This window comes from Melospiza georgiana, chromosome 2 (assembly GCF_028018845.1).
Source record: "Melospiza georgiana isolate bMelGeo1 chromosome 2, bMelGeo1.pri, whole genome shotgun sequence".
Taxonomy (NCBI): domain Eukaryota; kingdom Metazoa; phylum Chordata; class Aves; order Passeriformes; family Passerellidae; genus Melospiza; species Melospiza georgiana.
The window spans coordinates 30,521,489-30,548,888 of NC_080431.1; the positions used below are offsets into that span (position 1 = coordinate 30,521,489).

The 27,400-nt window shown below is 36.0% G+C and overlaps 1 protein-coding gene across 4 annotated transcripts in view; it reads left to right on the forward strand.

Annotated features, from left to right (window-relative positions):
* The window catches only part of NALCN (sodium leak channel, non-selective), a 223,576-nt gene that overhangs the window by 118,519 nt on the left and 77,657 nt on the right, over positions 1-27,400 (forward strand). For all 4 annotated transcript variants that reach the window (XM_058043866.1, XM_058043893.1, XM_058043875.1 and 1 more), the window contains exons 12-15: positions 2,936-3,103; positions 7,538-7,729; positions 15,365-15,502; positions 19,633-19,707. In XM_058043866.1, the coding sequence (XP_057899849.1) occupies positions 2,936-3,103; positions 7,538-7,729; positions 15,365-15,502; positions 19,633-19,707 (573 nt within the window). The remainder of the gene's footprint in view (positions 1-2,935; positions 3,104-7,537; positions 7,730-15,364; positions 15,503-19,632; positions 19,708-27,400) is intronic.

Consider the following 27,400-nt stretch of genomic DNA (forward strand, 5'->3'; position numbering starts at 1 on the left):
TAAACTCAGTGAGCAAATCTAAATTAATGTATTGAGATGCCCCATACCAATAAAAGAAACCTATTTTCATTGTTGGAAAGGAAAAACAAACTTATGAAGGAGAGGCTAAACAAGAAGATAAAAGGAGTTAATCTATACCCAGGTCCCATTGTTTGTGTAATTTTGTATAACCAGTAGCAAATAAGAGGTTCTGGCAGGCATTTCAACTTGTATGCACCAGTCCTGCAGATTAATCAAAATTTTAACAGGATGACTCAAAACCCCAGGTGCAGTATCCTGGAAAGAGTAGAGCTTCAAACACACTAATTATTAATAAGAATGCTGAATTTAGGTGCTAAATACATAGACAGAATAGTGATGTATGTTGGTTTTTATATGGTTTTTCCATTATCATGTTACATACTAGCTGTCTAATTTGAGTTGCATACAATTTCTACAAATACTGTCTGAATACCAGAATTCAAAATCAGGTGCTCCTTTATAGTTTCTCCTAGATTCCTTTTGTAACCTGTCCCCTTGCACTGCTGCCTTTGGGTAGCCTTTGCCCTGTCCTGGATGAAGGAAGGATTGAATGCTCTGTCAGATCTAGTAGTGAGGGAAGTGTTAGAGGTCTGTGCCCTTAATCCCACTGATCCTTCTTGGAAGAATTCTTATCTTTCCTGGCAGCTTGATAACCTTTCAAGTAAGACGCAGTAAATGAGTTTGTCACGGTTGGATGCTGACTGATAGTGAGCTCTGCCTCTGCCAAAAAAAGGTGTTGAGTGGCTACTAGCAAAAGGTAATGTTGATGATGGTGGAATTAACACCATAAAGCTTCCAGGTAACCAAAAGGGACATGACTATCAGGGAAATGGCTCATTTCTGTTAGCTCCTCTTTGGCCTCCCCAAAGCAGAATTGGCAACATAGTGGATGGAGGGTGACTGCTTGGTAACTGCTTATGTGTTACACCTGTGTTTTCTGCTCTGGCTTCTGAGTTTGCTTTTGCCTTCTCTCCACAGCAATGAAAGGAATTATTCCAGCTTTTAAAAAAAACCTCAAAACTATAAAATTGTATTTCATTTCACACCTAACAAAAAGTTCTACTCAGATATTCTGAATCTTCTCCTGTAATTAATTATAAGGAAGGAAAAAAATACAAGCTCTGTCAGCAGGAAGACAGGTGTATAAATGTAATCAGATGTTATGCAAACCATTTGATACATTTTTAAGTGCCAGTGGTTTGAATTCATTTGACAAGTATGTGAAATGCAAATGATCCTGCCCACACATTTTTAGAATAAATTAAAATACACTTAACATCATATTTGTTAGTCTTATTCTAATAGGAAGCCTATGTGCTCTGAAGTTTGCATGTGTGTATTTAAATGACATTGTTATTCCACCTGCTCTGAGTTGAATCCCAGCTGTTTTCTAACCACTGTTCCATTTTGCCTAATTCAATGGCCGCCTTCTTTTAGGACTCAGTTAGATGTTGTGTCATTAAAAGTGAGCTTTACTTTTAAGTTTTTTTTTTTGCTAAAACATTTTTCTTGTGTCTTAGAGATTTTCATGTAAAGGAATAGTCTGTCCAAACCTGGCTCATTGCTCTCCTAGAGCTCTTTGAGATCCCAGAACACAGGCTGTAAAACTGGCAAGATCCATTTGAGGATAAACGCATAAATGTGTCCCTACACTCTCTGGCATAAACTTCAGTGTTTAATTTCCATCTCCACTCCTGCTGGTGACAGTCCTGTGCACATAAAATACATGAAATTTTATTTAGCTATCTCACAACTTCCCACTTTCATGTTGATAAATATATTTTTGATGGACTGCAGAGTTTAAATTTTTAAGGCAGCATCCCAGAGATTTTCATTGTCAGGGTCAGGATTAAAATCTTAGTCTCTAACTTTTTTATCCCTTGCCAAATTCAGTAGAGCTCATGCCCCACAGTCAATTAGTCGCTCATCTTAACAGACTTATAATGCTTGTCTTCAAAGGAAATTTAAGTTATATTTTCTTTATTTCTACTGCACTTTGGAAGTATTAGTGGCAATTAGATATGAACTAGTGTTATTTTAGGGTCTCTTTTAAACCTCAATGTGTGTAAAGGGTCATAGAGGAACATTTCTGAGTCACGGAAAAGCATTTCCATTGCATATCTTGGCTGTTGGAAATAGTTGAAGAGAGCATCTCAGAGTATATACAGTGGTAAAATAAGAAGGCAGATGAGGAAGTGTGCCTAGCCAGAAGGATTTTTGGTTATGAGAGAAGTAAGAGAAAATAAATCTTGAAAATGTACACCTATGCTTTTGTTCAAACTGAACATTATGCATTTTACTGTGCAAATATTTCAAGAAAGGCCTCTGGAAGAATCCCAAAGTCATTCCCTACAAGTAGATTTCTTCCCCTGTAACTTCCCACCATGTCCAAGTTCTTTAACATCATTGTGAAAATTAACTAATTCTGGACTGACTTTGAATTTCCTCTCCATTTAAAATTTGTTTTGGACCCTTAAAAACCATTACCTCTTTTCTACCTGTTTTGGTTGTCATATTACTATGGATGTTTCAGAAAATTGCAGTAGCAATTTCCAAACTTTGGTGTCTCTCTTAGATCTCTTGAAATTCTTCTGAAATCTCATACATATTGATTCATATTTTGAAAAATTCATGTTATCATATTTTCTTTTTTTGTATATATAAAGTGAAAGATCATCTGGATGATCTTCATGCTTTCCAAATCATGAAATCTACCTGTTTGTGTTGAGTGTAGAAAATTCTATGAAGTGAAATCTATTATTGTTTATTCTGTTTAGAATATGGTTGGTTTTATTAAATATTATGAAGATCTTTATTTTTGCCATACAAAGCCCTGATAGACATCATGACATAGAAACTTCTAATTTAACTCAGTTTTTTTATTGCATCTTTCTTATTTTATATATCCGTCTAGGTTGCTTTTACAGTTCTGTTTGATTTAGAAGCTCTTCTGAAGATCTGGTGTTTGGGCTTCACAGGATACATCAGCTCATCTCTTCACAAGTTTGAGTTGCTGCTTGTAATTGGAACCACTCTCCATATTTATCCAGACCTCTATCACTCTCAATTTACATATTTTCAGGTATGATCAGCTACTTTTACTTTTTATCCTATATACCAAATTAAAATGTTACCCATCCACATTTCACACAAATTTAAATTTCCTCACAGTATTGAATCATTTTGAGAATGACTTTAAAATAAAAAAATCTCTGGTTTTAACTATGCTCATTGGGTGGATTTAGAAAAACAGCATTTTTTCTAACTTTGCTGAGAATTCCTTTCTGTTATCAGTAACTCCCATTTCTTATCTGAGCTGCACTGTTCATAAGTTCTGGTTTGTTTCTGCGTTGTTCCTCACTGAGCCTTGACCTATGACACAGCTGTTTACAACATCACATTCCTATTGTGTCCACCACGACTTTCCTGGCTGCTCTCCCTGCGGCCTCAATTCACTTGCTGTTGTTTCTCCAAATCTTCATCTCTGTGGCAGTCACATGCTAAGATAAATTACTGTGAGTCTTCTGAGAAAATTTCTTCAGAATCATCCTAGACTTGGGTTTTTTAGCTCTCCAGCCATTCCCTATCTAGATGGAGTGTGAGGCTCTTCTTGCATTTTCACTTGGGGGAAGAGCAGGAAAGAGAGACAAAAAAAGACTGATTAATTCTGACTTATCATTCTGACTGATTCTTCTTGTCAGCCAGCCCAACCAATTCCCCATTCATCCTTCTTCAAGTGCTTAGGGTTGATCCAGTTTTGAGAGAAAGCACTGGGATTCATTATGAGTTATGTTCCAGAGTGCAAAAGAAAGGGGTTTTTTAAGAATATAAATATTAAAGGATTTATATCTGCCCGTTATTCAGCAATGGGTTGGCATGGTGAATAATACTCAATAGGGGAAAATAATAAATCATCAGACAGTGTTCTGTCAATAAATGTTATAGTGACACAAATTGTCAACATGAATACAGCATGGGGGAAGCAGTCTCCCCAAGTGTGGGTTGAAACATAAAGGCCTTGTCAGATTTCTGCAAATGTCATCCTCTATTTTTTCTAAATGGTTCTGCCAACCTTGTCAAGAAAGCTTTCAGGATGAAAAAATCTATTTTGTTTTCACCTGATATAATTTGAAGCCTTTTAAGTCATTATAGCTTTGATTTTGCTGTCCAAATATGTAGAATGTTGTTACTCTATGCAGCATTATGCATCTAAGGTGCAAGGAAGGATGATATGTCAGGAGTAAGCACTTGCACAGCACAGGGAGCATAGCTGGGAGCTCTCAGTTAAACCAGTCAGCAATTTAGTTAATAATTGGTTCATATTTAATAGGACATAGTCTGCTTATGACTGGTCGTTTCTTTGTAAGAGTTTTCAGCATAAATTATGAATATTGGACTAAATGGATGACATCATCACTAACTCATGGGATTGAAAGTATGATTAAAATGTAGGCAGATGCTGATAATAAAATAATAAGTATTTTCTTTTTAATGGATTTAATTAGTTTAGTGGAGAAGTGATGGTGGTGATGTTTGTTTTTTTTTAATTAAACAGTGCTAGCTTTTATGACAGATAATTTCAGGATGTGATTTTTTTTTTTCCAAAATATATGAAAGACATACATTTTACAAACAGAAACACCTGGTACACTGAAAGATTTGGGTTGTATTTGCAGTCCAATCACCTAGGAGGTGAATGATTGGAAGGTTGCAGAATACCTTTGAAGTCAGTCATGTAAGGTACACGCCATACTCCTCCACAGTTAAGTTCTGGGCAAGCTAGATAGCACATTTTCAAATCAACCAAGGTCAAAATGCCTTTTTCACATGAATACATCTTAATGTTAGGCAGATTTCCAGGCATTTAGGTATTTGTGATGACAGCGTAAATGTGTTCCTTGTCAGCCAACAAAACAGATTACTGAAAACAGAAGTCCTTCTTGACACATTCCAGGATAGCAAGCAAGAATTATTGTTTGGGTTGTCTTGCATACATTTCAGTTTGCATTATTCATTGGTCTATATCATTACCTTTTGCCAACACATCACTCAGTCTTTACTACATTGGCTACTGTCCACCCTCCCACCTATCTTCCTTGCATTCACTGTGCATTCATTCAAGATGCTTTGCAGAGCCCTCTGTGAAAGACTACAGCAAAGGACTGTTATTTAGCTGTATCTGTAGGACATAAAATTAGTCAAGAAATAACAGATTTTGCATATTGTTGCAGATATCTGTAATGAACCAGCATAAAAGGGATATATTTAAACAGAATTTAACCTATACTGGACTAAAGAGATGGTATTGTATTTGTGCTTGGGGAAAATACTGCTGAGTCATTTTCTGAATAACTGTCATCCCTTGCAGGAGATGCAGACATTATTTGTAAGAGAGCTGTGGTTCCTTCTTTGTATTATTAATTTTGATTTGTTTTTAATATATTTTTTATATTTAATCCAAATAGTGGATCTTCTACGGCTCCTAAATATAATACAATTTGCAATCCAATTACACAAAATGCATAAATTCATTAGAATGTACTTTTGCTAGATTCAGTTTGTTGCCTAATGAAAATAAATGAAGAAACCAAATAGTATCAATAAGATTAGTGTGTGGCTTAAAGGTCAATTGAAGTTCCCCAAAGAAAAGGGAAAAAAGTAAGGCAAATAATTGAGTTTATCTAAAACACCACTCAGAATACCAACTAGTATGAAATCTTCTTCCCACTGGGGTCTATGTTGAAACTAGTATTGATGGGAACAGAGCTAACATTTACAGCTTCTAAGTAAGAAGGCACCACGTTTACATTTTAATAGTACCTGGAAACTCACTCATCTCACTATCTGCCTTGGTAGTCAGTTTCATGTACTCAGATTATATGCAATATAGTCGTGGTACCAATATGAAAGAAAGGACTTTATCTCACCTTGTGCTGATGTTGAGAAAGTTAAGCTGTCTAGTGTAACCTCTGAATCTAGGAGTCTTTTTTGCCACTGAAGACAGTGGATGCTTATCCCATCTCACGTGAGGGCTCTGGTATGTTTGGAATAAGTTACTCTCTTGAGTTGACTCTCTCTTTGTCTCCCCCCACCCCTCTCTTTGGTAGTTAAATCGAGATGACAAGCATATTGTGCATACCTTACAAATAGGTAGGGAGATAAGCTTCATGTGAAATCCAAAGGTGTGCACTATTAGCAAGCTACAGGACTACAGTGAGCTCACTGTATGAACAACTTCTGTCACACTTATTTTCTTTCCAAAAACAGCATAGTTATTGTATTCGATTTTTACTTAAGGTCAGACAATAATTACACTGTAATTCCTACTTTTCATTTCAATATGATTCTTGTGATACCTTGAAATAGAGACGCTTTTTCTTCCTAAGAACTGCAGAATCTCAGTTGCCCCATATGCTGCTGTCTGTTGTCTTCAGCAACTAATGTTGCTGCCACTGCCTGTTATTGATACTGATGTTCTTGTCACAAGTCAACATCAATGGCAGAAACAGGAGAACCAGAGTTGTCAGCAGCTCTTTCAAAGTAGACTCAGCAGTGAATGGGTCAGGAGTTCCACACAAGATCAAAGTTTTGCTGCCAGCACTGAGAAGTGTCAGATATGTCAGGGGCAAACAATGCTGTTCTGAGATGCTGACTTTCTTTGATACTGAGAAACACGACCCAAAATTTCCCATGTTATATATAATATGAAATAGCAAAATATGCTCATTACCAAGTTTACTAGGTTATATAGTACGTAATGCGAAACAATTTTGCTTCAGGTCAGTGAAACGGCAACATGATGTGGGGAAGAAGACTTGGCAGTTCTTTATGTGAATATGTAACCTGATATAGCAAACATCATAAAATCAGAGAAATCTAAGCTGGAAGCGGCCTTTCAAAGCCATTTCATTGAGCCCACTGCTCAAAGTAGAGCTTTTGTCAAAGACTGTTCAAGACCCTATCCATTTCATATAAGAATGAAATTTTAACAGTGATGATAATCAAACTGGAGCCATTTACCTTGCACTTCAGTAGATTCTTAGTTGCTAAATCTAGACTGATGCACTTTGACTCCTACCTGGAGGCATTCTTATGTTCGGTAACACACTGTAAACCTCCTTCGGTCTCTAATTTCACATTACATTCATATTTAATACTTGTGGTGTGTTTTGTCTATGTCTTTGTTCCCGTTGTTACCCCCAAAACCAGCTTCACCAAATTGCATGTCTGTAATGACTTCATGATCACTGAGTTGACTGCAGCCTTGGAGACCCCTGGGCTCCTCCCATGCCTGTACAATCATCCCATGCCTGTATGCCTCAATGCTGCTTATGTTCCTGGTTTTGTGGTTTTAACCTAACACACAATTTGTCTTCTATTGCAAGTGATGGCAACTTGATTTTATTGGTCTACGAGGCTTCAGGTCCCTTTTTGGCCATGAATGTCTAATATTTTGAAAGTTTTTGATTAATGTGATAAATAATTGATACAGTTGCATTTTTCTCTTTTTTTGCAGGTTCTTCGAGTAGTTCGGCTTATAAAGATTTCTCCCGCTTTGGAGGATTTTGTGTATAAGATCTTTGGACCAGGAAAAAAACTTGGAAGTTTGGTGGTATTTACTGCCAGCCTTTTAATTGTAATGTCAGCAATCAGTTTACAGATGTTTTGCTTTGTGGAAGAACTGGATAGATTTACAACCTTCCCAAGGGCAAGTATAAAAAGCACTGATTACTCATTGGATGTCACTATTTTCTTATCGTATTTTCAATAAGAAAAATATACTAAGATATTTTCTTACCATTGATGGCAGACTTGGCAGTGTTTGGTAAATGATTGGACTCAGTGATCTTAAAGGTCCTTTCCATCGTAATGATTCTGTGATTCTGTTGAGTTTAACCTGGCCAGTAGAGCTAAACATTCCATAGCCACTTGTTCAATCATCCCCCTGCAGTGGGATAGAGGAGAGAATTGTGGGGGGGGGAAAGTAAAATTTGTGGGCTGAGATAAAGAAATTTTGGTAGGACAGAAATGGAAGAGGAGACAATAATGATACAAGAATATACAAAATCAGTGGCTCACAGTGCCGTTGCTCAGTATATGTTGGCTGATGCTCAGTCAGCTCCAGTCTGCAGCCCATAACCAGCTTTCCCCTAGTTTATATGGTGACCATGGTGCCATATGTGATGGGATATCCCTTTGGTCATTTGGAGTCACCTGTCCTACCCCTCATAACAACCTCAGCTGGTTCACTGGCAAGGTGAGAGGCAGGAAAGGCCCTGACACTGTGCAAGCACTGCTCAGCACCAGCTAAAACATCAGGGTGTTATCAGCATCATTCTCATCTTAAATCCAAAATATAGCACTGTGCCAGCTACCAGGAAGAAAATTAGTTCTATCCCTGCCCAAACCTGGACAGACTCTATCATATTTCTTATTATATTAGCAGTCTTCCTTTCCTTCTGAGAAACATGAAGCAGTTTATCTCCATATGTATAGGTTTTTAAAAAATGTATTTTCTAGGTGTAATAGTCACCCTGTAGTCCTTCTGCAGTGAAAACCATGTTTCCTTGTGATGTGTATTCTATTTCTGCTGTCGAGGGAACACAGAGAAATTTTGCCCATGCACTGTGATTATGACACAGCACAGCATAGAGCTTAACAGTACTCTGTCATGTAACAGGAAGAGAATTGATGTCCACACACATGAATATAGCCAAGAATTTATATAAAACATGTATACACATGATTTATATCTTCCTATTATGAAAGTGGTTGTTCTTGATTTGTACAAGAATACTTGTTTTACACAGGGTTATAAAACCTGCCTGCATTGACAAAATAATGTTTGCCTTTTGGGTATAAATAATGGATATTTATGGGCATTACGTTAATTCAGAACAGAACATTGAAAATCAGTGGAAATTGAAGCTAATGTATTTGTTGAAGCACACTGTTCTGAATGAAAATAGTGCAATTTCTTTAATACTGGATTAGACTGAGTATACATGGATTGATTCCAGTGACAATTTATTTGTTTCTGTCATTCCAGTTTGGTTATCCAATGTATCTATTTTAGTGGAAGTGCATTGCTTGGAACAATTAAATAACAATGAAGAAGGCAGCCTCAAGGGTCATGTATTTAGCGAACAAAATGGCTAAACAACAATTTGTAATTATCAAGCTGAACTTGATCTATGGGAAGCTGGCCATCCAATGTGGAACAAAAAATGCCTACCCACAGGGAATAATGCAACACCATGCTTTCTATTTTGGAAAACATGCTTAGAAAAGCAGCCACTAGAATTAGATATTCAGTATCATTCATTAAATGCTGAAGAAAAATAAAATAAAATAAAACTTGAGCTTTCCTAATTAAGTCAGGTCTCTAACTCAGGTGATATTACCACCATATTCTATTCTCAGTTCCCATGTACAACTTCTGAAAAAAACTGCAGGTTTCAAATTACCATGGAATTTCATTTTTGAATTATTTTATTGTTTATGCAAAATGTCAGTGAAAGTCCTGAAAGAATAATTGCAGTATGATCAAAATAAGACAGGATTGCCATCATCTTTACATTTTGACTAAATAAATTGATATAAGTACCTGAGAAAGATCCACTTGCAATGCAAAATGGCCAATTTATATCAATATATTAGTAAAGTTTTGGATTATTTTGAGCATTTTAGTCTGCTGCCATTTAAGTTTCAATAAAGGCCTCTAGCATATTGAATTTTAACAGGAATATGTAAATACTAAATACATGATTAAAGAGTGAGAAAATATTTTTGCCAACAAATTATACAGTGTTTTTACAAACAGGACACGTCTTTCTCCATCTATTTTATGACTTAAGTACTGGAAAAAAAGAGCTGTTAACAACCATAGAAGAGTGTTACAGCTATACTGCATTGAAATGTTTTCAATATTTTTTTTCATATGATAGCCAGAAGCATGAGTCCCTCTTTTTTATTTTTTCATGTATTCAATTCACCTTGTTATATTTGTTTCAGAAGCGTTAAATTTACAGTATATGGTTTGTTTTTGTAGTTTTATAGTAAAGCATCTTTTATTAGGTTAAAAGTCAGTGAAAATTTTGTACTCAAAATTATGATTGATGGTGTGAAATGGTGACATACCTCTGAAGGAGTTTGTTTTCCTAGCAAAGTCTGGAACTTCTCCAGTTTTCTTCCCTGAAGAAAGATCACTGAATCAGTTCGCAATAAGACAATTCTAATTATTTTCAAAACATAACTGAAGACATGCTATGTAACATGTGAGATGATATTAAGTCTGCAATACCAGAATTTGCTAAGATAAATGATAAGGAGCTTACCCTCAAAGAAGAGCAAACCTTAAATATCCAGGACTGTTGCTGTGAGTTTTTCAGTTAAAAATACAGGGAGGACAAGCATGATAACAAAAATGGTGACACTAAAGGCTAAATTTTGAGTTTCTACATTAAAGTGCTTTCTACATTGAAACAGACAAAACCTAAAATCATTTTGAAACTAAGTGCTTTATAAGAAGGCACAGTATGGGTTTTGGAACAAATAGACCTCCTCCTTTTGCTAATGCCTCTAAATTGCATGTTTTCACATGGTTTCCTGATGAAAATCAATAGGCACAAGCTCACTGTTGCCATAGCTACTAATTTCACCCTTCTTTTGGCCATTACAACTTGCCAAATGGACTGGCTTTCTCTCTAATGCTAAGTACAAAAATATAGATGTTTGCTTTACTGTTTTTAACCATCTGCTATCTCTTATTTTTGCATGTCTTCTTGGGCTCCACATATTGAGCCATGAGGAAGGATGGGGTGGTGGGGCCCCCTGAAGAACACATAGGTGTAGGGTGGCTGCTAAGAAAATTCACTGTATGGAGAACAAAGCACACTGTTAGTGTCTCTGACTTCCATGCCCTGGTTTCTTTTGAAGTTTGCAGCCTTGTGCTGACTGCTCTGTCTCAATTTGCAAAGTTGGGAATGAGGCCCTTCTTTTAAATGGGTCAATACAAGATGAAAGCCAGGCCCAACTAATCCCAACAACAATTCCCCAGTTTTCATAAAAGCTAGTGGCTACTGGTCTTGACCTTAAAAAAAGTTCATGATGTGAGATATTAGTTCAACCTTAGCAACACCCCTTAAAAAAAGATGAACAATGCAGTCTTAACTCTCTGATTCAGTTAAAATCTCAGTATCACTGCCACATTTTTAAAGGATGGCTACTCTTCTTTAGGGTGTTACTGAGTCCTTGTGACTGTGTCAGGAGGAAAACATAAGTTTCTGCTGGTAGGAGGATGTTGCAGCGGTGTCCTAAATCCCATTAACTTAATTTGCAGAAGCAATCCCTATGATTGTAGAACTGCTTCCATGAATTAGGCCAGTGGAATTTGGTCCCTAAAATTTTGTGGGCAAGCGCCAGTTACAAGACAAGTGCATTATAATTGTAAGTAGTAATTTGTGTGGCACCACCTCTGTAACAGTTGGACAAGATGTCAGAAATGGCACTTTGGCTCATATATTCTACCAAACCTTTGCCAATCTTACACTATAAATAAAAAGGTAGTTTGACTTCCATCATCAAAACAGCTCATTAAGTAATAGGGCATAAATACCCAAAGAAATTGACAGTCTTTTCTATAACACAAATTAATTCAGAAAATCACCATTTGCATAAATTTCTGTCTCGTCTTCACAGATGTTGATTCTGTCAGCTAGTTGCATTTCAAATTAATTTTAAAATAAACAGTGGGAGGTACACCTTTCAGCTAAAAATAACTTGCTCCAAAGAAGATTGCTTGGTGCAAAGCACATATTCATTGTGCGCTGTCTTATTTACTTAAACTAATGTTTTGAATTCTACTGAAATTTAATATCGTAATAAAATGCTTAAATTATATTGAAAGGCCATTTTATAAAACTATATGCTTTACTGACAACTGGTTTTGATGGAAGATTAGATTTTTATATTAAATTAATATCTTCTCCACGTTAATCTATTATTAATGTATTAATGACGAGTCCACAACATAGACTGAAGCTATTTTTATAACTTAAAGAATTAAGAAATATAAACTTGAAGAATTGAGTAAAATATATATTTTTTTAAAAAAGAAGTAAGCTGTGGTAATTAAGTGTGATTCAGAAGAAAGGATGCTGCACTAGTTCAGTTGTCCAGTCCCTCAGGTGTTTTTAAAGCCAACATTGGGGTGCATTATTTAATGTAGTGACCACTTTAAGCTTCAGCAAGGAGTGCCACACTAACCAGGTATGATGGCCACTGGCAGTGACAGCTGCCTGGTTTAGCTTCAGCTCCCCATCACAAAGGGACCTGGGACATGAGAAGCAGTGCTGAACACTGATGGGGTCCTTGTCTTCTTCATCCTCAAGCACTGCTGGCTGATCTAATGGAGGCTGAATTTTTTCTGCTTGTTTCATGCATGCTCAGCTGGCTACAAAAGGCCTCTCCTAGATAAAGATCCCAAATGTTTCTTTCTCTGCATGTCTTGCATGGGGATCAAATGATTCTCTAATAAGGAAAAGAGTACTAAGAGTTTGTAATTTTGCACAGTGTAGATTCTGTGCACATGGCTGGGAGGGGACATTCATTTGAAGGGTGGATGTGTGCAGATTGGCAATGTGCTGGGTAAGGACAAGATCACTGGCAGAAACATAAAGCAGAGGGCACTGTGCAAATTTCAGGCCTTGTGCTTGGCCTCTCCAAGTACTTGACATACTAAACACTTTAACCCCCCTAAAGAATTTACAGAAAAGTAGTTACCAGCATTTTTCTCTGCTACTTCTAGTTCATGGTAACCTTTGTCCTCTGTGGGATCTGCATGCTCAAAAGAAAGTCTGGGACTTTACATTTGGTCAGGATGTTTCTGGTGTAGAAATTAAAGTCTGATGTTTGACTTCTCTCTGAACATGTGTGATTTCTCATTTGGATGCCTTGGTCTGCTCCATGTTCATCTCAGCTTCACTTCTCTTAATTTGGACTTGTAGGTTTAAGCATCTCTGAAAATTGGATTAGTGTGAGTTCATTCTGAAAAGCAACTGTAAAAACAACACTCAAACTTCTTCTTCTTAACCTAGCAGGGTGTTTGTGCTTCTGTCTGCTTCAGAGTGCCACAGAACACAGCAGCAATAAGAAACCAAAATGGACTTTGATGACGAGCTTTTTATAAAACCCTCAGCAGTTAAATGTTTGTGAACCCTGTAACAGAATAAAAATTCATAGTTCTTCCTCCAAATATAGAGAGGCAACATGATCCAGTTTCTGCACTTTAAAATATGTATTATTCAAACCAACAGAGGAGAAAAAGCTTTACTGCTAGGATCCTTATCCGTGGTCAGTGAAAGAATGGACAGGCAGTATCAGAGGTCTTCTGATACTGCTTAGTACCTTTTGCCACTTCTTTTCTTCTTCCAGCAAACTTTCTCCAAGGTAATCCCTGGGTACAGACATGGAAATTGTCCTGTTACACTGGGCACTCCAAAAAGGCAGTGTCTTTTATGAAGTGCCTGTATAACAAGATGTACTGGATTATCCCTGCCTTACCCAACCCCATCTCAGCATGTTTTGTAACTGCATGGTTTGGTCCTCCTTGCATGGAAAGGTCCTCCTTTCAAATTTTAAGCATATAGTCCTTGAAATACACTGGATTTCATGATACACATCATGCCACATCCTCCTTTATAGAGTTGGAGCCAGCTTCTTGACACCAAATATTGATGATTGTTAGCCATAGGGATCACACATAGAGCCAAAAGTGCTGTATGCATGCACACGGACAGACTTCTCTAGAGTAAATTTGCTTTTACTGCAGGTGAGAAGTCACAATCTTGAGTGGACTCTCCTAAGGGTGGGGATATAACCTTAATGGTTTGGTTTAGAAGAAACATTGGAAGAAACATCTTAGAGAAATCAATGTTTTGTTTGAAAACCTTGATAAACTTGATAAAAAGCCCAAGGAAAGTATTTTCCGTGGTTTATAATAGCAAGATAAATTTGAGGTCTCCCACACAGTTATTTTTGCCAGCAACTTTAAAAATTAGCACCATTTCATTGTTTCCCAAGCACATAAGTTTGTATAGCTACATGTTTTCAGCTTTTCCAGCAGAGGTTTTGGCCCAGGGTAAGTTGCAGCGAAGGATTGTCTGGATACTATTTTCTCATAGGTTTGACAAGAAGAATCCTTTTCTCTTTGTGCCATCACATTAATGTGTTAATCTGCTGCTGCTGGGCACACTGAGCACAGATCTAATACATCCTTGTAACTGTGTTAACATTTTGAATTCTAGGAATCCTTTTAGCTGTAAGCTGCATTGTTGTTTTCAGTTTGTAACACTTTTTTGTTTTGCATAAACTTTGGTAAGATACCAACTTTGATCCTTACTGTCTGGAAAGAGAGTACTTTCAATGTCAGGCAAAAGCAAAAGAAACTTGTGCAGTAGTTTGGCCTCATTTAGACAGTTGAGACTGCCAAGATATTTCACTTTGATACCAAACTCAAACTTCTGTTTCCTAGGCGGTGTGCATTCCTCAATGTCTGTGTAGAATGTACATCTTGCAGCTGCACATTGCTCATGCTGAGTTCAATTGTGGTTGGTTCTGTACTCCAGCTGCGGTTTCAAAGGTGTCTGGGTTCTAGGCTTATCTAATTTCATATGTTCCTATCACTAAATAAATAAATTGTTTGAAACATTCCCATTATTTCCTCTATTTTTGACATAAATACCTAGTCTCAAGGAGTTTGAAAATGTTGCAGGGGTAGTTCCACAAAAAATACTATTTAAAAAATATAGAGAAAAAGTCTGACTGGCTGAATCAAGTGCAGGTGCAGAGAGCTTGCCATGTGTTGGTTAGTCTTGCCTGTGGAGTCCTCAAAGGCTTCTGCTATTAAGATAACATAATTTGTGGTCACATTTAATTATAATACTTTATTATAGGTATATTTAGAGAGAGGAAACATAGAAGAGAAAGCATAATGAAAAAGTCCCAATACAGTATCATATTCAAAACAATAATCTCTGATGCTCAGAATATTTATCCTATTTTTTCCAGCCATGAAGGAAACCAAAAGGTTCTTTGTATGTGCTAATGAAGCTAGGACTGTGTTAACAATTGAAGGTTACAGTTCTGTCAAAATCAAGCTATTTATTTCTCCTTTAGCTCATGAGTAGCCTTCTACTTGGCTTTAAAAGTTAAACTCATTTCTGAGGTTTAAAAAAAGAAAACCAAAAGAGGTATGCATCTCTGTTAAATCAGTGTTTGGAATGTGTCAATAAAACCATATTAGTATAATTCATTGATATGTTTGCAATTCTCTTTCTTGCAGGCATTCATGTCAATGTTTCAGATTCTCACACAGGAAGGATGGGTAGACGTCATGGATCAGACACTGAATGCTGTAGGACATGTGTGGGCACCAGTAGTTGCTATTTATTTTATACTATATCATCTTTTTGCTACTCTGGTAAGTTTTCACTCTCAAATGTGTTGTGCTTCATTTCATTTTGAATTACTCTCTTAGCTCTTATACTACTTATTATTCTCAGTTAGTTAAAACTAATTGTTCATTTTTGGCATAGGCAGCTTTTAGTTCACGGATGTGGTAGAATAAATTTACCCTTCAGCCTTGTGACACAAGGTGGTGGTGTTCTGGTGTGAGGTGTTGTTCTTCTTAGATCCAAGTCACACCGCCAGACTAACAATATAATTGTTATCTGCCTTGTACCTTCACAGCTCTAATGATTTCAGAGCTAAGTGATTTTATTTGTCATGTAGAACTGGTCCCCTCAACTTTCATTGCATTCTCTTGGCAACAGCAATTAAAGTGACAAGTGTAAAACCTTACGATATAAACCCTTAACTAGGCATCCCTACTGTCCTGTTGCCTGATACAAAATCAATGCATGGAAAATGTATGATACAGTATATCAAGCAATAAATGATAGAACTAATACAGCAGTTCCTGCATGCAAACAGAAATGTGGATTGTATAAAAAAACAAAAAACAACTTTTTTTCTGTATGTATTTCATGTGTGATTATTACATTCTTTCATAGAGAAAATCAGAAGGAAAACTCTCTTTGATTATCCTCTATCAATAACAGCTTGTTACTTTATTTTAATACCACACAGATAAAATACCACAATCAGGAAAATAATAATTTTATGCATCCTTAATTTACTCCTACTATGCTCATTTTTTATTTTCCATTCACTTAGTCTTATTTCACTTTGTTAATTCCATTTTCTTTCTTTGCTCAGATGTCTACTTGCATAAGGTACTAACTGTATTTCTACAATCTCCACCAGCTTCTATTTACTTCTTTTACTTTACATTATATCCCATTTCACTTCTAAAGAACTGAATAGCTGGACTACAATTGTGGGTGCAATGGATTCCTTCATATGGATTGAAAACTTGACCACTTTATAAATGGCAATAAAGTGTGTTTCTTGCTCTTAGAGCTGCTTAATCCCATCAAAGTATAAGCCAAGCAAATTATGTATAAGATATATAGGACATGTAATTTGCTCAGAAGAGTCAGAAAATGCAACTTTTCATGCAGCAGTGATCAGTTAAACTTGGGAAATGAGGTTTTAAAGCAAAAAGAAAGTGAGTTTTGGGTCATAGATTTGAAAGAAGTTACTGGTAAGAGAATCTTATTGATGTTTTTTTGATTCTTCATCAAGAATATTTTCTAATCAGTAATTCATTTTTACTTCTTAGATGAGTATTAAGCAAGTCCATAAAGTAAAATTGTGTCAAGTGACCTCTCTGCTAAAAATTCACATCTTAACTGAGAAATAATTTAGCTGTAAGAGCAATTTTAGTATTCTGTTTTATGTTCCTTAATTTGAAATACTCATCTGGGACTTCTCTCTTTGTTTACTGAAAGCACAGATTTTCCTTGGAGTGAAGTCACTTTTCTCTACACCATCCTCAGTTCTTTTGTAGGGAATTTGCATTTAAATACACAGTCCTTGCTTTGCTCCATAAGAGTACACTTTTGTTCTCATGCACATATGCATGAGAAATTCTACATGAATGAAAAACTCTACAAAGACAACTTTGCAGAATTATCTGGATTTATGAAATTTTGGGTTCAATTCTAAGATCTTCCTCAGACCTTGGAAGGGAAAACTATGTAGGACAGAGTTGTCTGTAGGCAAAAGAAATTTAAAACAAAATAACATGGAACTGGTAAGGGAGCATGAAAATGGTTGGGCTGCTACTAAAACCAAAAAGAAGCATTCTAAGAATAAACAGCCATCAGAGAATAAAAAGAGTAAAGTCAAATGAAGAAATTACTTTCACTAACCAGAAAAGGGGGGACAGTTAGAATTGAGAATGGTAATTGCAGGCATTTGGCATAGCAGACTGTAGAGACTTGGAAAGAAATTAATCGGTTTCACATAAGAAGGCAAAGAAAAATTGAAGCCCAAAAAAGACCCACTCTCTTGGAAACAAGGACTGTAATTAGTTGAGATGGTGGCAGAGGAAGTTAAACAAATAACAAGTTTGCATTTAAGTTTTCTTTTGTGGTACATTTTCTTTGGTTCTTGTTGGAAAAAGCAAAAAGGGAGTTAATGAAAGTCTTGCCTTGATACATGCATATCAGTGCATGAATCAGCAAGACTGTAAGGGATGATATATTTAATGAGTGCTGTACTTCTTTTTTGCATGGAACTGAACTTCCTTAACTGTTATGCTTTGAGCAGCATGTACTGAGTATCATACAATGAACAGGATATCTAAATAAGCAAACTACCATACTGTAAAATCCTAACAGAATTATAGCAAAATTCTTCATTAGCAACTAGGGATCAAAGTAGTTTTCATAACTTGTTGATCAAAAGGAATGACAAAAGTCAAAGGGTCCACAAACAATCAGAAAGTTCCACTTGGCATGGAAATTAGTATGTTAGTCTGTGACCTACTGTATAAGCACATGGCAGTGGGTTTTGGGTAATGGAGTAAGGTGAAAGGTAAAAGAGACATTAAAGAGGTATAGATGAATTAAAGACAGAAAGAGAGACAGAAAAAGAGAGCAAAAGTGATCACTAGTGCTGCTTCCAGTGTTCATCCAGCTGGGGGGATGCTGAGCCTGGTTTCAGCATTGTTCCAGCAGCATCAGTCTAAATCATGAGATGCCCAGGATCCTGGGACTGATTATCCAGTGAGTGTTGATCCATCTGTGTCAGTATGGCCACTGGGATGTTCAGGGTACTGGAGGGTGCTACCTGGGATTCTTCTAATCCCAGCTAAAGCCAGCTTCTTGTTAAAAGAACTTTTTTTTTTCTTTCTGAGCACTGAAATTTTTTAAATTTATGGGCCAGAGTCCTTCCTATGTCTTCTGTACTTTTATAGTTTATGGAAGAAAAGAAAATCCTGCTTTGGAATAACATTCACAACTTAGATGCAGTTTAAGTTCCAAACTCTTTGTCTGGTATATTAAGCCACTTAAATGTCATCTTCTGTATAGGTAGGGAATAAATTTCCAGTGTGACAGGCAAACTTACACTTCATTTACAAGTAGTGGTGGAAGGATATGTTTGCTCTGGCTGTCGCTCAGTGGTCCAAGACCACAGAAAAATTGTAGTCCTGTAACTCTTTAAAAAAAGGGTTAGGATACCTTCTGGTACCCCTCTGATATATCTGAAATTGGTGCTTGCCAGTAGAAGCATCGAACTTCAGAGACTAAAACCTTGGCAGTTGCTGGCAGCTGTTGACTTCTACATGTGTACATATATTTACTGCCTTAGATAGAAGTTGTCTGATAATATATGCTGAACAGTGGTATCCTCCCTCACCTACCATACTCCTAATTCTGTCTACTTCTCACCTATATCAGTCACATTTCCAGCTCCTTTGCCCTCTGGTCAGCATCTGTATGCAAGGGAAATGTAATAGTCTGATAGTGATGCACACTTTTTTCTCCCTGGGACTTTTCCTCCTAGAAATATATCTTAACAACATTTAAGTAAATTGAGACACTTGATTTTCCTCTTCTGTGCCAGGTGTTTCCTGTACATGTGATGCATGCAAATAATGAACCAGCTTACTTTTCTTCCAGAGTGGAGTTAGCTACTTTTCACAGAGGCACTCTGAGCATAAAGGAAGGTGATAAAGTAAATGACTGTCAGGTGACTAAAAAGTCACACCTTAATTGAAAACCACCTTAGCTTTACAAGATGTTTTAGGATTTTGCTTTGCATTTCTTTTATTATTGTTGTTGTTATTCTCATTGTTGTTATTATTGTTGTTGTTTGTTGTTACTATTTCTGATTATTTAATTTTCTCTTCATACGAAGTACATTTTAATGGGTATATTGTTAAACATATATAATTCATTGGTCGTAAAACCTAGAATTTATCAATTTTAAACTCATAATAATTGTATGGTAAGATGAAAAACAGTTCACTACTTGCAAATGGGCTAGCAGATATATAGTAGCAAATGGTATTAGTTCAAAGATGTCAAAGGCAAGAATCCCATTTACATCAGCAGGGCTGTCATTTTTCCATGTTATTTAATAATACTTCTTTAGAAAAAAAAGATAACCTTTAACAAATCACTTACAATTGTTTTGTAGATTCTACTCAGCTTGTTTGTTGCTGTTATTTTGGACAACTTGGAACTTGATGAAGATCTAAAGAAACTTAAACAAGTAAGAATATATTTTTATTGTGCTTTAAATTAGTTTCAATAAGGCATTTTACTTTACTGGTATTTTGTGTGGCAAAAGCTGGGAAACATTTTTATCACAATGAACAAAACATTACATGTGGAAGTGAATAGCAGTATTTTCTTAGATAGTGTACTATCCCACCAACCTTAAGGAAAAAAATTAAGATATTGTAAAAGAGATGTAGAAATTTGGTTTAGTATTCAATCAAATTTAATTTAGATACTCTTGTAATTAAAAAAAAATAAAATCACAGCTAGGCCATGTTTTTGCTTATAACCTAGTGAAAAATATCCCTGCCCATGCTTTATGAGCATGGCACAGCTCCAGGGAAGGGTAATGGGAAGAGGGTCCACAGTTAGGAAGCAGTAGAGCACACTCTGGTCAATGTGTTAGGGGAAGGCTAAAGATGCTTGGAAGAGTTAACTTGCTTGATTGATTCTTCTCATTTGGGGACCAAGAAGACATTCTCTCATACCTGAAACCCCAAATGTCAATCACATAAAACAAATGTAAATAGAGAATTCAGATTGGCCTTTCTGCCCTTGTGCACAAACCACCAGAAGGTATCTACAGTTTTTAAATAAATATATAGTTGTGCTTTAATCTGTACAAAGAGAAGCAAAATCATCAATATTTCCCTATTTCATGCATGAAGTAGCATGGGCTAACACATGGGACATTCTCCCGTAATATTTGGCTTATGGCCATCATTTTAACAGCTTTTGATAATCTTTCATGTGCATTAGCAATTGCCATCGAATTATGTTCATTCAATTCTTGAAAAATAATCACCCAGAAAATTGAGATATTTTATGCTGAAGTTCTACATGACAATATTTTATACTTTTATTTTTTCTTTAGAGAATTCAATGCAGAAATCAATGCTACTTTTGCTGTTGCAGTATTAAATATCCATATGTATTGTAAACCTGAAATAAGTTAAAAGGAGAAGTATTTTCTGTGACAGTGAAACGCAAATACTGGATTTCAGTTCACAAGTTTACATAAGTGAGAGGTATTACAGATGATTTTGGGATGGTGGGACAGTCTTGAGTATGCAAACTGAGTAGGCCAAATCAAAGGCATTCATTTTTCTCTTTACCAGTCTCAAGAGGTAAAATGATCTGAAATGAAAATGGCTCAGATGCGTGGTAAGCAATGTCATATCATACTGATAATCTTACAGGAAATTTTTCATATTGTCTGCGTGAGTTAGGAGCACAAATCAATTTTCCGAAGTGAAGAGCTTGAGATGTGAAATCCAGTGGCTTTTGTGTGAAACATCTTTGATTCATAAACCACTTTAAAAGTCCACACCTTTGCCTATTAAATGGCAGCAGCATGGCTTTGTGCTTTAGCCGCTGGCTTTGGAAGTGGTGAACAAAAAGCAATAATGAGAGACCACCACTGGCAATGCTTGCCACATTTCAGTCTGAAATTTTATTTGCCTGGCAGGAATTCTGTCTCTGTGATAGCAACAGAGAACACTTAAATGCAAGACATAAATATTTTTTTTTTAAGATCTCTCAACTTCGTAGCTTTGAGACTGCAGCAGTATAACTACATCAGAGTGGTTCTGGGCCAAACAAAAGTTCTGCCCCAGACCTTTTGGCTACCATCCCACTCCGACCCAAGAAGACATCTAACCAGAGCACAGCACTCTGCCATTGAAATACCAGCTGGGTTGAATGCCATAATAGTATATAGGTTCTACATGCATTATAATGCATATTATACACCATTCTGATGCATAAAAATGTCCAAGGTGGCTGATGCTTGTTCATTTGTACTTATGTTTTTGAAACGTTTTCTTGAGTGGCTCCTCATAGAGTATTACTCAGTTCTGCTGAATGCATTCCCTTCTGGTATTTTATGCAAACAAATGGATGTTGTACAAAGTGTTGCATATTTTAAAAATGCCTAAGGTGAAAAGAGGCAAGGGGTCAGTTCCTGGAGCTCAGTGATATGTGGTTACTGGAATGAATGTACAGCTTCTTAAGTGTCTAGAACAGAAAAGGTTTCCTGAGGGATAAATATGATGGTATCACAGATTTGGTACTGACGGTGACTGTGCTCTGCTGTGCTGAAATATTGCTTGTCTTATCTGAGAAGATAAAGCAAGAAAGAGTTTTCTTAATTGAATGGTATTTTGAATTTTCTGTTTAAAAATGGACTTTAAGAATAAGCAGGATTGTAAGGTAATTGTGATATTCTAATCAAGACCATTTCTATTTTAAAAAAATCTGTATTGCTGCACAGAAAAATTTTTGACATCTATAATTAAAAGATGAGTGGCATTCTAAGAGAGAAGTCAAATAATTCAAGCTGTTAATGTAAAAGATATTCATTGGTTGAAAATTATGAAATTGTTCCTTGGGGATGTATGTTTTTCCCTGCATTTACGGGCTGTAAATCTCAACCCCCAGGGCATTTTCAGATGATGAAACACTGAATGATTTTCTAGGAAGGAAGGAGAATATATCTGTGGCAGAAATCACACCTGCCTAATAATCCCTTTTGACCTGTGTTCTTCTTAGTTATGACTTAATTTCTTTTCTGGAACTTGATAAGAAAAATGTTATTACTTAGCTTTCAGATTATTGGTAAAGGACTAATTAGTTAATGTTTGCAATGTACTCTAGAATGTAAAATAGTATGTAAACACTTGGTATTCATGTTGTTTCAGTAAATGTACTTAAATATGAATAAATAAAAGCAAACATGCATTAGAAGACTAGGAGATTCTAAGATTATAATATAATTTATTTAAGAGAAAGTAAACCTTTAGAATTAAATATGCCAGTACAAATTTATTTAAGGATATACATCATTATTCAGTTTTTAATTACCCCATTACATAATGTTAATTCCAAAAGTCTGCCTCAGTGCAAAGAGTAAATAGAGCTCATTTTAACAAGCCACTAGTCCATTTATTGTACAGTATGTGATCCTGTGCATTATTTATTGCACAGTATTCAGGCTTTACTACGAAGACAAAACTATTAATCTCCTTTCTGTTTTTTATGGTACCCCTCATAAGTATGTAGAACAAACATAAAGCTTGGGAAAGATTAATTTAAGTGATTTACTTAGCAGCACAGGAACACATACAAATTGAATCTGCTTTTCTAAGACACTATTCAGCTGGTTTAAGAAGAGAATCATTTTCTCTATCCTTATAGCTCTAATTATTTGCAATCATCTCCCAACCTCTGCCACATCTCATCCTCTTCTCTATGTCTGCCATCATACTCAAGTGAAAAGTGTTTGTGCTGTAGCTCATAGTCACCATCTAGCTGTGCAATAAACTTGACCCTCTGCAGTGACCCAGGCTGACCCTAACACTGCTGTCTCCAAGTATGACACTGATCCTGCTCGTCTTGCCATGAGGCCCTTCCCTCGAGCCTTCAGTTCATCAGTTATACAGATGATATCAAACTTAGGCACAAGAAATCTATCAACTACAAAACTACAATCCTGACTTCCTTCATCTATGCCTGTCTTCTTCACACTCTCCCTAAGCTATGGTCGCAAAGTTAAAAAAGAAACTGAGAGGATTTCTTTGATGTCTTCTGCCTTTTGTGATAAAGTATTGACTTTCTTTTTAGAAATTCATCACTCTTAACAGATTTTGAAGCATGACTTTCTCTTGCAGTAGCTCTTTTAACTTTTCCCGTAATATTTTCCACATATTTACTGATTCCACTGCTACATATTTTTATCAATTTGCCTAGATATCAAGTCAGACTGATTAGGTTCTCACTTCTCATGCTCTACCCTGAATCCCTCTTTTAAAGTTAGTCACATTTACCACTTTCCTTTCCTCTCACTCCAGAGCTTATTTAGGTTACAAATTATCTACCACTGCTGTATGTCAGCCTTGCTATCTCTGAGATCCTTTAGAAGTCTTGAGAGAGTGCTATCAGGTGTTAGGGAGTAACAAATTGACCTTGTGTCAGTTATCTTCCAAAAACTTTTCTCCTGACATTTTTGTAGATCAGTCTTTGGCAGAGTTTAGGGCCTTCTTTGACCCTATCTGTGGCCAACACTTTTTATTGTAATTTCTTGCTTTGGTTTTATTTTTTAGAACAAACTCAGTTAATAGTCTGTTGCTCTTTTAGACTTTCTGCTTTCCTTGTCTTCTTAAAAGCTGTCTTATTAGAGTTGATTTCTTTAGAAACTATTCCCTCAAGGTCTTTAATGATATGCCATTATTTTTATACCAAAAAAGCTCTAAAATTTATGTTGGGGTTTTGTTTTATCTATCCTTTGCTTAGCAGATGGCTTTCTTTTCTGAAACATATCCATTTACTTTTAAGTCTTCTTTGCACTCATTTTTACATTGCTGGTCTTGTTGATCTTCTTGGAGTTTTTTTCTGTAGCTGGTAGATAAAACAGGGTATCTCTGCTAATAAAACAGGATATTTAAAGCTACTGAATACACCTCCCCTTCCCAGATTCTGTCGTTTGTCCATTCCTTTAAACTTCTTTTCGAAAGCTTTATGATTTTAAGTAATTTTTTCATTTAAATTCAGTGTAATAGATAGATTTGACCTTCTACTTGTTAAGTAAGATCTGAATATAGACCATTTTTAATCACTGTTACAGAAAAACTTTTTGGTATTTATGCCATATAATGGATCTTGCCCAGTACTAAACCATGAGATACTTCTTCACTTAGTTGTTCTCTGGCTATATAAGTCAGCAAGGAGTCACTTATGAGTAAAAAGTTAATGTCTTTCTTCTTCCCTTCCCTAAACACACATGAGGGTAAATAAAGGCTTCCCAGTGTTATTACTGCTTGTCTTTTGCTTTAAATACTATTTTGCATTTCAAAATTACTTTATAATCCTCATTTACACATGTGCAGAATATTTCTTCCAGTTTGAGACACAGTTTCAATGCATGTTGTTCCTGTGCTGGTTTTGTATGCATTTACCTTATTCACTGCATTGATTGAAGAATTTCTGTAACACATAGCAGCAGTTTTTCACTGGTGCCACATTCTCTCCACCTGGATAATACATTGCCTGTTCTGCATAGTCTGTTTCTGTAGGATTCTGCTGCCTGTTACTTGTACCAAGTTCCTGAGATGTGTTTTGGGTCAACATTTTGGGGTTTTAATAACAGAAATTCTAATGCAACTGGAGGGTTCTTTAAGTTTTATTATAAATATAAAAGCCTGTATATGTACTATTCTTGTCTAGTTTTATGCTCTCTCCTTAATATGCCTTTATTTTTATGGATTTTTGATTCCTATCAGAATTTTATAAACCTTCAGGTTTCCCATAGCTTCGTTCTATATGGAGAAACTCATGTTTGCCTTGTTGACTACTCTATTCTGAGCTTACTCTACAGTTTTAGTACCTGCTCCTTTAACAGATTTTGCAGCCAGTGAAGTTCCTTAAACTTTTATGAAAGTTTGAACATCTGGGTAGAATTCACCTCACTTCACCAATATATTATAACATTGTATGTGCAGTTTAAAATATTCATGTGGATTTCCTTCTCTAGTCACTGAAGAGTAGCAGATACTTTTGGAGGGCAATTTTGAGAGACATACTTTTTTTTTTTTCTAGGGCAGCTACAGGAAAATTTGAAACCAGCCCCAAGCCACCCTCACTGTATGAACAATCTTACCTTCACCGGCAGCATAATCTGTGGCTTATGACAATGAAACCTTTATAGCATTGCTTCTCAAGTGTGTATCCCACTTTTCCTGGGAAAGCAGAGAGGAAATAAAACTAGTCTGTTTTTTATCTGTTTTTATATCTCAGAACCCTTTGGCTGGTCCTTGACAGAAAAAAGGGTACTGGACAGATGGACCTTTGAGCTAATCTAGTGCACTCATTCTTACACCCTTAGTGTTTCAGAATCTGAACTGGATTTCAGAAAATATTCTTAAGGATGAACTCGTTGGTGGCTAAAACCATGTGCATGGTCATTTAACTGTTTTATAATTCCACAAGGGAAAGAACAAGTATCTCAAGCATCTCTGAGAATAAGCTATGGTCTGACTTCCTTGATCATGAAATCTTACCTCTGTAATCCTATTTCCTGGAATTCCACCATAAAATATATGTATTTTTATATCTGTATATAATTCTAACAATATAAAATATAAATTTTTCTTTGTTTACCTTATGCTTGTGATAACAAACCCAGCTTACTAACTTCAGAGGGCTTATCTTAGAGTTTGTGTCAGACAAGATTATTGTGTCCCTATTTTCCTATTGGAAAATCAAAGCTGACATCCCCTGGTTCATACACAAATTCCCAATATGATGAAGAATCAAAAAAAGTCAGGTTTAGGTCTTAGACCTCTTGAATCAATCAGGAACATACATCCACTCTTAAATTGTTGAAATCTCACACAAGTGTAGTTTTCTGCTTGAAAGAGAAAATCCCTTAAGGAAGATGAGATTTCTGTCATATCACACATGTGCTCACTAGTGCTCACTCACAACATTAGTACAGATGGCATCCATTACTAAAAATATTTTCCCCATTCCTTACTACCTGGCAACAGAAATTCTTGGAGGAGTAAACAACAGTATGCAGCAGGGACATTTTTCTTCTAATTTGATTCAATTCACACACTCACCAATGAGGGTACTTGTCAAATGTACAGGTTCCTTTCCCTCCAATTCTGCTTCACACCATAAAGTACATATCATATTTATTTTCTCTTAAATCCATATCAAAGCAGCAAGTGCTTTGAGATATATATATATATGTATATGTACCTATAGATCATTTTATATATACACAGATTCTTTTCTGCTTCTGTCTGCTGAGAAAGATTCTTGTTTTCAAGAGTGTTTAATGTCTGAACACTTCAATTTGATGCCAGTGGTTCAGAGTCACATTTTGAAATGCTTAGAAGCTTTGAAAAAAAGAGGCAGTTAAGCAAACTTTAGAGGTCTTTGCAGAGCTTTTATGGCAAAAGCATAAAAGAAAAAGAAGGAATCCATTAGGCAATCTATCTCATAAGATGGAGCAATTGCAGTAGAATAAAGTAAATTAGGATCTGAGTGCTGTCAAAAATGGCAGAGCAATCATGGAGTCTCATTCTATAATGCTTAGAGGTTTTTGGTGGTGGTAGTGGTGGTGGTGATGGTGATGGTGATGGAGGCAATGTGGAAGTCTACTGGAATCTACTGCCACCTAATTGTCCAGAATATACCACAGTATAGACATCTTTGAAAATAATTTTAAAAACCTAATAAATATTTATGTGTTAATCCCTCTTATCTTTTCTATTTTTTCTGTTCTCATTGTCAGGGAAACATAGCAATTAATCCTTTTTTGTTATCACTACAAAGTTACTTTTCCTTCTTCACTGCTCAAATTAAAAAAATCCCTGATTTATAAAAAGACTTTCAGCAGCCTACTATCTAAAGGGAGAGTATCTGATGTCTGAACTTTGGTAAAGATAATTCTGGCACATGTATTCTAAATATGAATTTGACACTACTTCCCTTTTATGCAAGAATACTTAAGTGGAATTTTGGTTAATTTTAGTCAAGACAAAGCAAGTCAGTCTCTAAAGAGATAGTGCTGAGTCCGTCTACATTTGTCTCTAAAGTACATTTGAATAGAAGTTTCAAATCAAATATTTATATAAAGTAGAATAAAATACTTTTTTATTGTTGCATGACTGATCACCACA